The sequence below is a fragment of the Sphaeramia orbicularis genome, chromosome 14 (genome assembly GCF_902148855.1).
Source record: "Sphaeramia orbicularis chromosome 14, fSphaOr1.1, whole genome shotgun sequence".
Lineage (NCBI taxonomy): Eukaryota > Metazoa > Chordata > Actinopteri > Kurtiformes > Apogonidae > Sphaeramia > Sphaeramia orbicularis.
The window spans coordinates 16392208-16411249 of NC_043970.1; the positions used below are offsets into that span (position 1 = coordinate 16392208).

General features: G+C 35.7%; 1 protein-coding gene across 1 annotated transcript in view; it reads right to left on the bottom strand.

The window, feature by feature from the left end:
* The window catches only part of kirrel3a (kirre like nephrin family adhesion molecule 3a), a 520880-nt gene that overhangs the window by 217436 nt on the left and 284402 nt on the right, over window positions 1-19042 (bottom strand). The window contains exon 4 of the mRNA XM_030154510.1: window positions 11383-11540. Coding sequence (XP_030010370.1) covers window positions 11383-11540 — 158 coding nt within the window. The remainder of the gene's footprint in view (window positions 1-11382; window positions 11541-19042) is intronic.

Genomic DNA, 19042 nt, shown 5'->3' on the forward strand with positions numbered 1-19042 from the left:
AAGCTGATTCTGAACGAACTCATCTTTGAGATGAACATGTTCTAACACATTTGTTGTCAATAAAATGTCAACACAACCGTACATATTTAACCATTTAATTTTCGTAATTTAGGGGAAGCCGGGCTTCCCTTGCAGTCTATGAGAAATTGCCACTGGTATGATTACAGAATTTATGCACAAACTGTCAGAAACCGTCTCAGGGAAGCTCGTCCGCATGCTCGTCGTCCTCATCGGGGTCTCGACCTGACTGCAGTTTGTCATCGTAATTGACTTGAGTGGGCCAATGTTCGCATTCGATGGCATCTGACACTTTGGAGAAGTGTTCTCTTCACAGATGAATCCCAGTTTTCACTGTACAAGGCAGATGGCAGACAACATGTATGGTGTTGTGTGGGTGAGAGGTTTGCTGATGTCAACGTTGTGAATGGAGCGGCTCATGGTGGCGGTGGGGTTATGGTATGGACAGGCGTATGCTATGGACAGCGAACACTGGTGCATTTTATTGATGGCATTCTGAAGGTACTGAGATACTGTGACAAGATCCTGAGGCCTGTTGTTGTGTCGTTCATCCACGACCATTATATGACAATATTTGAGAGAAACAGGCCTTTTATGAACATAGAACAAGTCTTAGATCTTTGAGTTCGGCTCATGAAAAATGGGAGCAAAGGCAAAAGTGTTGCATTTATATTTTTGTTCAGTGTATGTTTAGCGGCCTGTGGTCACTGCTGCAGTGGACAGTGTACAATCACAGCTGTGTACACAAATCACAATCTGACCAAAAGAGGAACGATGCAGATGCAGCACCAGCGAAGGATGGAAGAAATATTCAGATCAGTGTTAAAAAGTAAAATTACATTATGACCGTGTTCTACAAGCATCAACAAACTATCTTTTAAAAAATGTGAATAAACTCAACCTGAAATATCTTTAAAAAAAATAATTAAATAAAGAAACAATATTGTGCCTCAGTTTATCATTTACTCATGTGTTACAATTTACAGACCACAGTAGATCTACAAAGATACACAAGGTTTAGTAACAGGTAAAATATCGGTAAAATTACACTTACTTCTCTTAAGACATTTCAGGTTATTTACATTTTTTGTGAAAGGATAGTTTATAAATATAAACATTTTCATGTAAGTTTACTTTTTTACACTAAACCAAAGAGGAAATTTTGCAGTTGTCAATATTTGTAGATTATTATCATGGTATTTACTGGTCCGACCCAAATGAGATCAAATCGGTCTGTATGTGGCCCCTGAACTAAAATGATAAGGAGACCCTCGCCCATTAATATCTCAGTGTAATTTCAGCATTTCACAAATTCATCCTGCAGGGCCGGATTGGGTCCTTTGGAGGGCCGGTTTTAGTCCATGGGCCACATGTTTGACACCCTTGATCTAAAATATGAAACGGACACGTAGTCAGTCAGAGCCTCTATGTTTTTGGGTTCACTGTTGTATTCATGCGTATGGTGGATTTTCCCGCTGTACATTTGTACTGATCTAATTTAGATGTCTTGTTATGCTTTAATCTGGAATGCACTGTATTTTAAAGTACCATTCAAGTAAAGCATTTGCAAATTGTGTATTTAAGAGCACCACATTGCACTGCTGACACCAACTAATAATATGATCCATATGAATGTGGAGACACTGTAACATCTACATGGTGGTAAAATGAAGAGTATAGAGAGTGAAAAAGTGTCACAATATTTTATCCCAATTCAACTAAGTCTTCAGTGCAAACAGTACTGTACATCTGAGTATTCAATTCTACCAAAACAAACACTTTGTTGAGACAGCAACAATACTGTAATTAGCAGCAATGAAACTATGTATTAGCACCCAATTACTGTATATCATCAAACTCATAAAGTCTGTGTAGCTTGTGATTTAAGAGCCAATTAGATGTGTACATGCTTTGACGTGAACACACAGTAATTACCTCCGCCAAGGAGGTTATGTTTTTGCCAGGGTTTGTTTGTCTGTCCGTTAGTATAGTATAGTAGTATAGTAGTAGTAGTATAACTCAAAAAGTTATGGACAGATTTGGATGAAATTTTCAGGGTTTGTTGGAAATGGGATAAGGAAGAAATGATTAAATTTTGGTGGTGATCGGGGATGGGGGGGCCTACGGGGGGGGGCGCAGACCAGAAAATTTCATCAAAATCTGTCCATAACTTTTTGAGTTATGTTGCACACTAACGGACAGACAAACAAACAAACAGACAGACAAACAAACCCTGGCAAAAACATAACCTCCTTGGCGTGGGGGGGGGGGGGGGGGGGGGGCACTGATCAGCCTTGGCGGAGTTCTGCGCTCTCCAAGTGCTTCTAGTTATATATAAATTGTTAAGGTCTAGAACACAAGGTCAAGTAAAAAGCCATAGAAATCTGTCAAACTTTCATTAAAAATGTATTATTTTAGATGCAGATGCAACCAGAGCTTATTCCTTCTATGGTACTATTTGTTCCATAAAGTAGCTGGGATGCTTTATATGATGTTTGGTTGCTGTGTGGTCACGGAGGAAGTGCATATGGATGAGACTGACAAATGGATCGACTGTTGCTCTCCACTGGTTGTTAACAACAGTTTATTGATCAGATGTCTTGACTAGACCTTTTCGGAGGTAAACACAGACGGATGCAACAGCAAGGAGTCAATAGACTCCCCACTGGACAGGGAGGATAATTTCTCTGCATGACTGGCGTCATCACTATTTCAGGTACAGCGCTCTCGCTGAAGTCAACATCTAATTCATCTGACATGACAACACACAACACAAGACCCATTTTTCAAGGACGGTTATGTGCTTCAGTGTCAGCATGGGGCAGTCGGGTGGTCGAGTGGGCAGGGAAGCTGGCCTTTAACGGCAGGATGGATGCTGGTAGGTATCTTCTCTGGGGAAAGTGCCCTTAAGCAGGACTCCACCAACTCTACCACTTTTTTTTTTTTTTTTTTTCTTCTATGGGCATCTTTGACCTGAGTCTGAGGTCAAAGGGCTTTAAGATGCCTGGCCCATGGATACGAACATGAAATTGGAAGAGTTAGAGAAGCACCACACAATACATTACCAGGTTTGTGTCCACCTGACAAATGCCCCCTCAGCCCAGACTGAGGGGCAAAACATGCAGGAAATGAACAGGTACTCTGATGGAGATACCTGACAAATACAAATTAAAGCCTGAGACCATACTACTGCCTTGGACATTCCACAGTGAAAAACACATAACTTGGGCTATTATACTTATTTTAACTCCACCCAAACAGTGAAAATCAGCTGCTGGCATTAGCTTACCAATGCATAAAACTGTCACACTGAAATGAGTATTAAGCAGCAAGCCGTCTACCCGTAATTTGCACGGTTAATTTTCAAAAAGCACGGCCAAAAAAATGGTGCACGGCTTGCTCAAAGCCATGCTAATTATTAATATATTGTTCTTTTACCTTGTCACGGTATAATTTTGGCTAAATCCATCTATTTTTTCCAAAAATGAAGCAAATCATCAATTAACTCTAGAGCAAGGGTGTCAAACTCATTTTAGTTCAGGGGCCACATTAAGCCAAATTTGATCTGCAGTGGGCCGAACCAGTAAAATAATAACATAATAATATATAAATAATGTCAACTCCAAACTTTCTTTTATATTTTGGTGCAAAAAAAGTAAAATTATGTGATGAAAATGTTTACATCTACCAACTATCCTTTAAAACAATGAGAATAACATGAAGCAACTGAAATTTCTTGAGAAAACTATGTGCAATTTTAACAATATTATGTCTCAGTTTATCATTTAAACATGTCAATTTTAACATACAGATCACAGTGGATCTACAAATACACAAAACATTTAATAACAGGCAGGATATAGGTAAAATGACACCTCAGATATTTCATAATATTTACATTTGTTGATATTATTTGTGTTTTTGTGAAATGTTAGTTTAAGTGTAAATACAGTAAAATGACATGAAATTTTTTACATTAGTTGTGAGTATCTATGGGTTATTATGAGAGTATTTTACTGATCTGACCCACTTGAGATTAAATTGTTCTGTATGTGGAACCTGAACTAAAATGATTCATATCTTCAGTGTAATTTTTTGCATTTCACAAATTCATTCAAGGGGCCAGACTGGACCCTTTGGCGGGCCGGATTTGGCCCCCGGGCCGCATGTTTGACACCTGTGCTCTAGAGGGTCCCTGGACGTATTGGTGGTAGCAAGATGGAGCCTCGCTGAAACTCTGTTTTAATTGTTGTGGAAAGTGCAGATGTCAAATGAATACTGTGAAGTCAATCATGTTGAAAGCACATGTAAAACTAAAGTTATGAAACACAATAAAAACTGAATTTTTCGGCGATAGTGTCATTACATTTGGTGAGTGTTCGGTGCAGGTAGTGACTTTAAAAATGGACTTGTAAGTGAATTTCTTGCAAACAGGAAGTGCTTGCATGACAGGAAACATATCACCACATGGATCAATCAGAGATGTCCATACTGTGCCATGCATAGTCTAGTACACAGGTGTCAAACATGTGGCCCGGGGACCAAATCCGGCCCGCCAAAGGGCCCAGTCTGGCCCCTGGGATGAATGTGTGAAATGTAGAAATTACACTGAAGATATTATCAATGAAGGATGTTCAATCTGAAGTGGATCAGACCAGTAAAATACTATCATAATAACCTATAAATAATGAAAAAAAAACTTTTTTTTTTCTTTTTAGTGTAAAAAAAGGAAAATTACATAAAAATGTTTGCATGTACAGACTGGCTTTTCACAAAAAAATATGAATAACCTGGAATGTCTTAAGAAAAGTATGTAGTATTTTAACAATATTCTGCATATTACTACATGTTTTGTGTATTTGTAGATCCACTGTGATCTGTAAGTTGTGATGCACATGTATAAATGATAAACTGAGGTGTAATACTGTTAAAATTCCACTTATTTTTCTTAAGAATTTTCAGGTTGTTCATATTTGTTCGTGTTATGTTCAAGTACGGTTCGTAGATGTAAACATTTTAATTACGGAATTTTACTTTTTTCACTCAAAAACATAGAGAAAACTTTGGAGTTGATATTATTTGTAAGTTCTTATCCTATTATCTATATTATTTTACTGGTTCGGCCCACTTCAGATCATATTAGGCTGAATGTGGCCCCTGAACTAAAATGAGTTTGACACCCCTGGTCTAGTATACCATGAAAGTTGTGGAAGTGCCGGTAATGGAAGAGGGACAGCAACAGAATTACCAAACTTCAAGATTTCAAAAATTTGTGTATATTTAGCTTTTTTTTGAGTGTGTAAAAGGGTATTGTGTCGATCCCATCGGTGGGTACATGCAGGTATATAGGGTATATATAGTATAAGGGTGCAGATAGTAGTAGCAATGTGCCAACAACAGGGGGTTTAGATGAGCAAGTGCAGAGAAGATATGAGTGAGGTAAGACTGGTCGGTACAGGTGGATATTCATGGAAACCATCACCAAAAGGCACACCAAGCCATTACCTGAAAATAAAAAATAACATTCACAAAGCAAGAAATGAGGTTAACTTGATAGAATAAATTAGCAAAAATGACAGAAAATAAAAGATATTGAATCAAATTCTAAACTTATTTTCCATGTCAAAATATAGCATTTAACATGCCAGAATGACTAGAATGCAGCATTTAAGGACTAGTTTTTAGAAATATTGCCGGGGGGGGGGGGGGGACACATGCTACGTGTGTTGCTTTTACACACCCTGTTTTTTTTTTGGTTTTTTTTAACACACCTTGTTCTTCCATTTCTGCCCAATACCCTGGAGTGAAGGTAATGTCAGCTGTATAATAAACCAAGGAAACAGCTCGTCTTCAGTTTACTTCTTATTTTTTCACTCTATTCAAGGTGAAGTCATTCACTCAGGGCTTCAGCCTTCTGTTATGTAACGTATATATATGGTCGTTGAAGTGTTGAAAAAAACTACAAGTGCTGGAAACTGATGTCTAAGTGAGAATAGTCGAAGAAATAGCTGTAATTCTGTGCTTGTTTTGATAAAATACCTCGAACATTCACACACTACACATACTGCAGCCACCGGGGTTAGAAGTCATCTGCCGTAGACAATGACACCTCACCTCTACAGATACATTTCCACGAGAATGTAGGCGTCTTCTCCACTTATATCAAGTCATAATATGCGACAATAATTTATGATCTTCCTCGACACTTGCTTGATTAATTCTGTCACCCACTAGTTGTCTTGCAGCCAAACAGACGTTGTCCTGGGAACAACTGTGGGTGACACATACGCAGGCTGTGATAGTGGTGATTTCACAGCTTTAAGTTAAATAGATCCAAAGTGTTGGAAACATGAAACCACCCTCTTTTTACCTCTAACCAATAATCTAAAAATAATGTTTAAAAAAATGTAGAAAAGAGGAATTTTTAAACTTATTTTTACTAATTTTTTCATTGTACATGTAAGACAAAATGTGTAATGTTTTTTTCAGGTTAACATCATTTATTTTTTCCAGACATTTAAGCTTGCATTGTTTCCATTTCTAAAAAAAAAAAATAATAATAATAATAATAATAATAATAATAATAATAATAATAATTTAAGACTAGTAATGAGGCAAAAACTTTGAATAATGATGTGATTTAAAACAGCAATGAAGCATCTCACAGCAGAATCGTGTATCATTATCCATCCCAAATCCCGACGGCGCCTGACATAAGGCAAAAATGTCAAACATACAGCCTGTGGGCCAAAACAGGCCTGCCAGAGGGTCCAGTGCGGGATAAATTTGTCACATGCAAAAATTTCACTGAAGATGTCAACAATCAAGGATGTCAAAATCATTTTAGTTCAAGGGCAACATGCAGATGAATATGCTCTAAAGTGGGTACAACCAGTAAAATAATAACAATAATCTATAAATAATGACAAGGGCATATTTTTCTCTTTGAGTATAAAATGGTAAAATTTCATGTTTTTTTTTTTCATTAACAAACTATCCTTTTACCAAAATTGTGAATAACCTGAACAAATATGAATGACCTGAAATGTCATAAGAGAAGTATAATATTAACAATATTCTCCCTGTTACTAAATGTTTTGTGTATTTGTAGAGCCATTGTACGGAGTCCCGCTAGGGTCATAGTGCGTTCTCACATGCTCCCACGCAAGAGTATTGCCTTTCCTTGCAGCTCCATACAGCTCCGTATACAGGTAACTGGCAGCACCGCATCAATGCAGCGGCTACTCCGTAAAGACTTAATAACATATTTAATATCATTCAAAAAAGCTGAGAAATTAACTTGTTTTTCACACCAGGTCCGCAATTAAACATGAGATCTAGTAGGTAATGAGGCAAGTAATAAAAGATGCAACTGTCTCTAGTCCCAAAGACACCTTTTTGTAGGATCAGTAAAAGGTTTGTTTTGAAACTTTTATTTTATTTGCAGACTTGAAGTCCAAAAGAAGACAACGCACACACTCACACACAAGCCACACAGATAAAAATCACAGATATGCAATGTCAGTCAGTGGTCAGCAATTAAAACACACTATGCTTAAGAAACTTTGCTTTTAGAAATCCTTGTTGGTTTAATGACAGGCTGAGGAAAAAGGAAAAAAAGAGGCCAAACCATTAGAAGACTAATAGGAGGCTGCTGAACAGAAACTGGTAATACAAAAAAAAGAAAGAGTTCTGCCCATTAAAAGAATGGGGGATTTCTACATTTAACGACTGAGCCTGATCAGAGAAATAATAATAATAATAATAACAATGATAATAATAATAATAATAATAATAATAATAATAATAATAATAATAATAATTAGTGCTGGGCAGCGATTAAAAATTTTAATTGCGTGGATTTCTGCGATTAATCACATAGTTGTTGGGGGGGGGTTGCCTCTCAGTGATATTTCAGAGTGGAAGTACTCCGGTGATAAAAATAATTGCACATGTCAGTGCTTTCAAACAACTATGTCCTTCTCAACCCCACCATCTGAAGACATTTAAAATGAAAATGTCCATGGAAAAGACTAGTACTTTTACACATGTTTATGTCCCCACCAGTGTATTTACAGTTGTGAGTGATTGACAGGAGTCTTAAGCCCACTAATCAGTACTAATACTAATAAGCCCAATAATATGTGATGTTCAGTTGTTCAAAGCAAGCAAAGGGGGCCCTGAAGTGGTCAGAATAAGTTGCACTAATGTATGTTTTGTCCTTGCAGTGTTCCCATAGTCAGTTCGGACATAAGAACGAACTAACAGACACGTTTCTTTCACTCTGTTTGTATGGCCCCAAAAACGTTTGCCTGTGAGTATTTTATGTTCAGTTGTTGTCAGAATGAATAGTATCAAATATCTCTGATGTGAACCTTTGTTGCTGGATAAAAAGACGTGGTAAATCTTAAATTAAGTTGTAAATGCTAATCGTTAGCGTGTCTATGGATTTTCCCATTCAAGTTAGCATCGAGATAAATTGACTGCTAACACAACATTCACATCGTAAATAAGTAAAGGTTAGTTCAAAGGCTGACATATTAGACCTAAACACAACCAATGAATTTACATAAACTTAGCATGAGCCTGCATAAAGAATTAGCAACCCATCTCCGACTGCTAGCATAAACGAATTAGCTTAACATGTTAATAACACATTGTAATAAACACATCCAAAATAACGTCATAAACATGTTTCTAACGGCACGTTTGCATGTGAAATTATTTAGCAAACAACAGAATGATTGATACATACAGGCAGGAGTTACACAAAGTTTGATTCAGCATTACTGGTAAAGTTCGCTCTTTTCTCCTCTCAGCTGGCACATACACAGAGCACCAAAATAAAAGCATGAGTTTCAAAATATGAGTCCGTATGTATAAATCAACTAAGACTTGCTTGAAAGGCAGAACAATAATAAAACGGCGTAAACGTGAGATTAAAAAATTGTCGGCGTTATTTAATGAATGCGTTAACGCGGTAATAACGCGTTAACTTGCCCAGCCCTAATAATAATACACCACACTTATATAGCTCTTTGTTTTGGACATCCAAAATATGTCCCAAAGTGTACAACTTAATGTCTCCTTTTATTTATTTATTTATTTTTTTACAGTTCATGGCTTGTTGTGCAACGGTTTTAAAAGTCAACACTTCAACCTTGTTCCCTTCCATGGACAAATAAATAGAAATTCAAATATAAAAAAAAAAAAAGACGATCTGGCTCCATTTAATACACAAATCTAGGCCAAAAAAATAAACAGTTTTAATTGGATTCATGTTTTTGCCATTTAAATGCGATGTGATTTTTCTGCTAGGTTAAGGTCATGAGTGATTTGTTTGTCTTAATGCATGTTTATTCCAGTCCCTGAGAAACACCTCAACATGCAGAAAATACAGTACTGCACAAAAGTCTGACGTCAACATTAGGTTTGTTGGTTTAGTGAAGTAATAATAACCACGCACATGCATTTTGTCTATCTTTGTATGAAGATCCAACCTGGATACATGTGAAGTTTGGACAGTATTAAAAACAACTTCCTAGGGAAAAAACAGCTTCTTTAAAGCAAAGTGGTCATATTTAGTGTGAAATGTCTGTGGCCACAGGTGGAGTTTACCACCACCAGCGGAGGAATGTGAGGGTGAATGAATAATGGGTCAGTAATGTAAAGCGCTCTGGGGGTCTAGAAAAGTGCAATAGAAATTATTATTATTATTATTATTATTATTATTATTATTATTATTATTATTATTATTAAACCCTTAAAAAAAACAAAAAACTTTTCACTTATGAGAGTTTTTTTTTTTTTTTTTTTAATAGATTCAAAAACAAAACAAAGAGGTCATAAGGTCAAGGGATTACATAGATATTATTTAACCCTTTTGTGCATTAATTTTCTGATGTTTTATTCCAGGTTTCATTCAACAGATGTCAGATGTTTCTAACTGTTTATGTTTCTTCTTGCCATGGGGTCAGGGGTCACGCTAAATAGTGACTTTAACCTTTACAACCCCTTTAGTTCAGTTCTTTGCGTGTCTTTTAGGGCTGTGCTTGTATTTCTTGTATTTTTCTTGTTGTATCTGAAGAAAAGACTGAGAAATAAATATCTATGCTCATTTAACCCTTGCAAAAACAATAAATAACAAGTTGTGCAGGCACAATAATCCCCGCCCCTAACACATATTGTATCTTATTTTGGCATTGATCCAGCTGATGTCATCATGTCTGTGCATGTGCTGATGTCAGCATATCAACTGCTTCTATATATGTGCCATGTGTGAAGTAAATTGAAACAAAATGGATGTTTTTATAGACATTTGAAAGTTCGCCCCCCATTACATGTAAATGAGAGAAGAAAAAATATTTTAAAAATTCATAAAAAATTTGAACTTTGGCCTACTTTTCCCAAAATGTTACCACGTCTATTCTGGGTCACTGGCAATCTATAAACCCAATTTGGTATGAATTAAACTAATAGTTTTGCTGCTACAGATATGTGAAATATTGCTCATTATAAGTAAATGGGAAAAAAAAGATTTAAAAAATTAATACAAAATTGAAACTTTGACCTACTTTTCCCAAAATGTCATGACATCTATTCTGGGTCACTGACAATCTATAAGCCCAATTTGGTATGAATTCAACCAATAGTTTTGCTGCTAGAGAATAAACAACAGAAACAAACAAACCAAACCACAAACAATACTCCTTGCCTCCCCTTCAGGGGGCGGGGTAATAACAAATAGGGCTCTCACATTTGCACAGTCCTGCACATTTCCATTTTTTGACATTTGTATTGAAACAGTATCTTTGGAAATGCATTTTTGTAGTTTTTAGCTTACCGGCTGACAGGCCGTAAGCTATTGTTGTCATGCAGCCTCTGTCGTCGTCATCTGTCGTCGTCTGTCGTCCATTACAAAAATTTCAATCGTCTTCTTCTCCGAAACTACAATTCCGATTGACTTCAAACTTGGTATGCAGCTTCTTTATGATGATGTCAACAAAAGTTAGTGAAATTATTTGGATCCGGATCCGATTCTGGATTTGCTGCCACATTGAAAAATTTTCCCATTATAACAGATAGGTAATCAGTAAATATCAATGATATCAAGTTGGAATTTGAATTTTTTACAGATCTGATTGGAATATGACCAAAACATGGGCTATTTCTGTAATATAATAAATACACATAACTGGGTGATAATAAATGGCATCTGGATACATTTCCCAAAGCTTTTAATTTGGCCTGTAAGCTCCAGGGCCATTGGTCCTATTTTTATAGTATGCATTTGTCGTTCAATAGTGCAACAAAATCCCGTAAACCTAATCGATATCAAGTAAATGTAAAGGTTTTCCATCTTACCTTAGAGTACATAGCCCCACTCAGGACCAGGCCGTTGCGTATCCAAATGATGGAGGCAGCGGGTTTGGCATTGTCGGCGTGACATGTTAAGTTGAGGTGGTCTCCGGCGCGTAAACTCACCACCGGAGCGCCCACTATTACAGGGTCGTCAGGAGGAACTGCAAGGACAGGATGCGATTAAGATTTTGTAAAATGAATACGTTCTATTGCAAAACACTTACAACATAATGACTGTATAGTGTTCCACCTTTGCATAAAATGTGCCACAACAAAAGGATTCCAAATAAAACAGTTTTTTCTCATACAGTCAAAAAAATCTGATCTGCAGAGTTGGACGGTTTCCCAGACAACAAAATCAAGCAAAACTGGAAAAGACTCAGAAAGCCTCTAGCACTGCCAAAGATGCACAATCTTCTGAAATATTAATAGAAATATTTCCATTTTTAATCTGCATTTGGATCTTAATCTGAAACTGAATACATGTGCTGACAGACAATTATAGTGATTGACTGATGGCAGCTGCGAGTTACAGAGAAACCTCATAACCTGAGTGGAAATGTTTATACAGAGACTCAATCACACTCACTGCTGCCAGGTTTAGCTCTTTAAATCAGTTGACTGGATGGGAGTTAAAATAGTATAACACTTAAAGATATTTCTAGTGTTAAACATGTTAAATGATGTTCAGACATTGGTCTTAATAATAGATTATTTTAGAAGCAAACGCTGTATGAAAAATGTGATTATTAAATGTCTCCTGGTTACAGAGACAATAATCTATAACAGAAGGAACTGTATTAAATTTTACAGGCATAAAGAATCCATTTCTCCATCCAACTTTATTTGTAAAGCACTTTATAACAACCACAGTGGACCAAAGTGCTACACAGAAAAAGAAATAAAAACCAAAATAGAGTAAAATACAAGAACAGATTAAAAATAAATAGATAAAAATACAGAAGAATAGATAAAACCTGAATAAAAGAATAAAATACAAGAATAGATTAAAAACAGAAAAAGCTGTACAATTTAAAAACAACAACAAATAAGAACAGTAAACCAATACCAAATAAAACAACTGAACAAAAATCCATCCATCAGCCACTGACTCTTACAGTAGAAGTAGAAGCTTGTTTTCCCATGCAGCACATATGGGTAGTTAGATCTCTCTTCATTTTCCTAATATATGATCATTGTCATGGAGGGTTTCTAATGCTCTGGACACACAGACGTCACTGATTCAGAGCTGAAGCAGGAATAGTTTTACATACATGCAAAAATATACTGACACAACAGACTGCACTTCCAGAGTTTGCTTGCTGCTGCCTCCTAAATGCAGAAGTGTGATGGTTTTAAAAGCGTTTCGTTAGCCTCATAGCATAATTGCCAAAGTCCTACACTATATGGACAAAAGTATTGGGACATGTTAAATTCAGACCAGACCAGAGGGGGAGTGTGAAAGCAAATGAATAATGGGTCAATAATGTAAAGCACTTTGAGTGGCCAAAAAAGTGCTATAGAAATCTAATCCATTATTATTATTATTATTATTATTATTATTATTATTATTATTATTATTATTATTATTATTATTATTATTATTATTATTATTATTATTGGCAACACGGTGGTGCAGTGGTTAGCACTCGTGCCTCACAGCAAGAAGGTCCTGGGTTCGATTCCAACACCAGTCGACGGGGGGTGGGACCTTTCTGTGTGGAGTTTGCATGTTCTCCCCGTGTCTGCGTGGGTTCTCTCCGGGTACTCCGGCTTCCTCCCACCATCCAAAGACATGCACTAATAGGTTAATCGGTTAATCTAAATTGCCCATAGGTGTGAATGTGAGAGTGATTGTTTGTCTCTATCTGTTCAGCCCTGCGATGAACTGGCGACTTGTCCAGGGTGTACCCCGCCTTCGCCCCTATGTAGCTGGGATAGGCTCCAAGCGACCCCCGTGACCCTAGTGAGGATAAAGCAGGTTCAGAAAATGAATGAATGAATGAATATTATTATTATTATTATTATTATTATTATTATTATTATTATTATTATTATTATATTAAGGTGTTTCTTTTCGAACAGACAAATGTCATAATATAGTTTTATATTGTGATAAATATCATTACATTGGTTAGTTTAAATTGTTACCTTTGCTTCCAAAATGCCTCAGACATGATTTCTTACCTAATTTCTCTCAACATTTATTTTATTTTTGTTTTTATCTGTCACTATGATTTTAAATGTTCTAAAATATTTTTCGTGCTCTGACTGTAAATAATAATTTTCTACAACAATTAACCATCTACTTTCTTCATATCTCCCTTAGGAAGGAAAATCTCTCATTAAATTTAAAGGGGTCATATTTTGCTAAAGCCACTTTTATTAGACTTTGGTTCATTTATTTGTGTATTTGGGCCCTAATAGTTCATGAAGTTTGAATTTGAACCCTCCAGGTGCTGCAAAGCTATCTTTATATTCATTTTGGCAAATATCGAGTAGATTTCTACAACAATTCCTTTGTAATTTGTTACATTGACAGCTAGTTATGTCACAACATTTGCATATGCAAGGTCAAGACTTCTGACGGACATTTCTCAGAGTACACCATAATTATTTATTAGCAGCAGTGATTGCAGTAAAAACTGAAAATATGTTTAAACTTTGAGCCGATTACCTAAAATGTTCAGCTGTTGGTTGAACGGGACAGAGCAGCACAGCCAACAACCCAGAAGGGGGTGGGGTCATGTGCATTTAAACGACCTTTCTAGTGTCATTACTCAAAAATAAGGTTGAAGATGGACCTGTGGAGTTGAATTAATGAAGAATTCAGACCCAAACATAGCATTTACAGTTCATGTAGACCACAGGGAAATGTTTGAAAATGCATAATTCCATTTAAAAAAGCAAAACATCACTCCTTTAAATGGAAATATTAATGTTTATAAACTATATGAACAAAAATATTGGAACACATCATGACTACAGCTCATAAGATGTCCCGTTCATGTTGATTTGAGATATAAACATCAATATTAATAATCAATGATATTTACCACCATATAAAACTATCTTATGACATTTGCCATTATTATCTTGTCGCCCAGACCCTTGTTAGAAAAAAAAAAAAAACACCTCAATTCAACGTGTCCCGATATTTTGTCCATAAAGTGTAGGACTTGGGCAATTATGCTATAAGGCTAATGATTTGACAAAACACTAGGCAATAACACAAAAGGTAAATTTTTACTTCAGTGGCTGGTTTTACTTTTCACTTATGTATTGTCTTTTTTTGGGAAACACAAGTGGTATGTAAAAATAAAATGAGAACCTTTTTTTTGCTATTTCCTGGCCATCATTTAGCTTTGAACATGCTAGGCTAGGTTTTCTCCCGATGTGTTTAAAGTGTTAATATTTTTAGTAAATCTTACTTTCTTGTTTGTTTAATGCACTTTACCAACATGTTAACCCTTAGGGGTCCACGGTCATGGCCTCGTGACTGAATCACATGACAATTTCAACATGTCGTAGCATCGGAAGTCAGTCATGTAGACCAGTGGGGATAATTGCATTTGGAAGTGGGGACTTGAAACACTCTCCCACTTTTTATTTGATGTCGATAGAGCAAATAAAACAGGAGATATGACGGTTTGAACATGGAGAAAACAAACCTGAGTAAAAGTATGAAAATGAGGTGGTGGTGGTGGTGGTGGTGATGGTGGGTTAGATTTCTTATCATAGCTTCATCATTTTTTGTCCTTTTTCAAAATGGGAAAAAAAATGGCCAAATCTGTGGATTCTAATCCACAGACTGCATTAGCATTACAAGTAAGGGTGAGAATGCCCCCCACCTGAACCGGATGCGGAACCTAGGAGGACTGGGGGGGAAGGGAAAACCGGAGAAAACACCTATGTAAAGATATGCTTTTATGTCAAATATTTGAGGATAGTTTTAGTTTATTATAATTTTCATTTTATATACCTAATATTTGGAACTAACATTCACTTTTAAAGTCTTTGAAAAGGTTCGTTAAGCATCTTTGTGTTATTTATGCAATAAATTCTATACATTTTTCAAATCGGATTTTATATCTTTTGTGTGTTTTTTGTCCTTTTGTGTGGCTATAGTAGGTTAAAGTGAAACAAATAATAGGCAGATGAAATAGATGAAGCTGTGGTGAAAAAAAAAACAAAAACATTGGGAATAGTAAACATTTCTTTATATAGTATATAAAGGCAAAACTAAAAGTACTGAAAAACAGCCAAAATCGGCTCAGACCCCTAAGGGTGAATAGGAGCTTAGAGTGTCTTCTGATATTACTATGGAAAAGACAGTCTGTGAAGAGGCTCTTAAATATGCTGCTCAGGCTAAAAGACCAACACTACATCCATAACTACATCCACCACCTGCACAGATGTGACGTGTTCTATTACATGAGTGTGCCCTTGTCAACGTGAAGGGTCCTTCAGTTCAGAGGTGCTAACGTCACTTATGTTTCTTTCAGCGCTTCTACATCTACATCAGACCCTGTAAAAATGTTTCTGCTCACATATTTGTTTCCCCTTGAGGTGCAGGTTTGCTGGTTTTGGGGTTCCTGTAATAAGCTGCAAAGCCTGAAGCTCTGTTTCTCAGTGTAATCTCATTAGCACTTGAGTTAACAATCACTTCCAGCAAAGAGTTTTGTTTTAAGAACTGAACGACTGCTTTATTTTCTTGTTCATCCATTGTGCTGTTCCAGTCTTTATGCCTATATTTTGATAAACAAAATATTCTTGATAAGATGCTTGGATGGCTAATGAAAATTAATATCACGCTAATATTCCTGTTTATATGTGTAAGGCTCAGCAGTTAAAGTAATTTATGTTGAAGAAATGTAAGGTTTAATAGTGAAATCAGTTACAAGGAATAAGTTAATTCATATATTTGTTAAAAAAATATATTGACAGTGTTTAACCAATTTACTATTTACATTTATGTTTGCAAAGCTATTATTTACACATTTAAATATTCTCATTTATAGTGTGCAAGCAGCTAAAATAATCTCTTGTATGTGCATTTCTAAATCACTTTCATTTACCGATCTAAGTACTGCTAGCTCCTGATCAAGGTTACTATCGTTAACAAAAACTAACAAAATGACGACAACTAGAATTGTAAAAACATTTTTGTTAACTGAAATAAATACAAATTATAATTAAAAGAAAAAAACGATAACTAACTGAAACTGTATTGTGTGCTTATAAAACTAACTAAAACGGATAAAAATTATGGAAAAAATTCCCTTCGTTTTCGTCTTTTACAACATCGGATTGATATGAAAGCGACCATATGATATTCAGTGGTCCGTCATTTGTGGTTTAGAGTCGTCTTCTCATCCCCACTCTACCTGGAAATACGGAAACTAAAGTTGGGGGAAAGCAGCAGAGTCCTGTCTGGGATTTATTTGAATACGACGGAGAAGAAGAGAAAAGCTACGAAGAAACTAAAACTAAGCTAAAACTAAGCATTTAGAAAAAATGAAAACTAATAAAAACTAGCAAACCTGTTCTAAAAACTAATGAAAACTAACTGAATTAGAGAAAACAAAGTCCAAACTTAATTAAACTAATCTATAATGAAAAATCCAAAACTATTATAACCTTGCTCCTGATTGGTTTGTTTAGTCATGTGAGGTTATGTGTCAGGAAGTGTTGTAGCAGTAGTTGCGGTATGTGAAAAGTAAAGCACTGTTTAAGAAGAAATCCATCTCCATCCTGAGGTCTCATTTTTGTAAAGAATGAACCATTAACCACCAACGAACCATCACGTTACATATGCACAGTTTAATTAAAAATAGGAGTTTTTAACAAGTAGCGTTGACGTTTTGACTATGCAAACACAGCATCCTTCTTTCATTCTTTCAATCGTCTCCAAAAGAGTGGCACTAGAGTATTTGTACATATCCAGAAACTAACTGATGTTCTTTGATTGTGCTTAAAAGAAGTGTGTTTCTCCTTCTGGCCAGAGATGTGGATTTTATTTCCATTTAAAGGACTGATATTTTGCTTTTTTAAATGGATTTATGCATTTTCAGACATTTCCCTGTGGTCTACATAAACTGTAAATGCTATGCTTGGGTCTGAATTCTTCATTAATTCAACTCCACAGGTCCATTTTCAACCCTATTTCTGAGTAATGACACCAGAAAGGTCCTTTTGAGCGCTGGCCCTTTAAATGCAAATGACCCCACCCCCTTCCAGGTTGTTGACTGTGCTTCTCTGTCCCGTTCAACCACTTGAATTCAATAATACAACCAACAACTGAATATTTTAGGTAATCGGCTCGAAGTGTGGACATATTTTCAGTTTTTTACAACAACCGCTGCTGCTCATTGTTCATTGGAAGTCTTGACCTTATATGTGCAAATGTCGTGATGTAACTAGTTGTAAACATAACAAATCAAGAAGTAATTGAAACGGGTTGTAGAAATTCACTCGATTTTTGCTGGGATAAATATAAAGATAGCTTTGCAGCACCTGGAGGGTTCAAATTTAAATTTTATGAACTATTAGGGTCCAAATACACAAATAAATGAACCAAAGACTAATAAAAGTGGCTTTAGCAAAATATAACCCCTTTAAGTTTAATGAAAGATTTTCCTTCCCAAATGAGTTGTGAAGAAAGTAGATGGTTAGTTGTTGTAGAAAATTATTATTTACAGCCAGAGCACGAAAAATATTTTAGAAATTTAGAGTTAGAACATTTAAAATCATAGTGACGGATAAAAACAAAAATAAAAAAAAAATGTTGAGAGAAATTAGGTAAGAAACCATGTCTGAGGCATTTTGGAAGCAAAGATAACAATTTAAACAAACTAATGTAATGATATTTATCACAGTGTAAAACTATATTAGGACATTTGTCTGTTAGAAAAGAAACATCTGAATTTGTGTGTCCCAATACTTTTGTCCGTATAGTGTAGTGCAGGGGTGTCAAACTCATTTTAGTTCAGGGGCCACATTCAGCCTAATAAAAAATAAAGTGGGCCGGACCAGTAAAGTAATGTAAATAATAGGAGAAGAACTTAGAAATAACATCAACTCCAAAGTTTTCTCTGTTTTTGAGCAAAAAAAGTAAAATTCCGTAATTAAAATGTTTACACTACGAACTGTACTTGAAGGTAACATGAACAAATATGAACAAACTGAAAATTCTTGAGAAAATTAAGTGTAATTTTAACAATATTACAGCACAGTTTATCATTTATACATGTGCATCACAACTTACAGATCACAGTGGATCTGCAAATACACAAAACATTTGACAATAGGCAGAATATTGTTAAAATACTACATACTTCTCTTAAGACATTTCAGGTTGTTCATATTTTTTGTGAAAAGCCAGTCTGTAAATGTAAACATTTTTGTGCAATTTTACTTTTTTGACACTAAAAAAAAAAAAAAAAAAAAAAAAAAAAGCATTTTTTCATTATTTATAGGTTATTATGATAATATTTTACTGGTGTGACCCACTTTAGATTGAACATCCTTGACTGATAATATCTTCAGTGTAATTTTTACATTTCACAAATTCATCCCAGGGGCCGGATTGGACCCTTTGGCGGGCCAGATTTGGCCCCCGGGCCGCCTGTTTGACACCTGTGGTGTAGTGTGTTCGTTAATA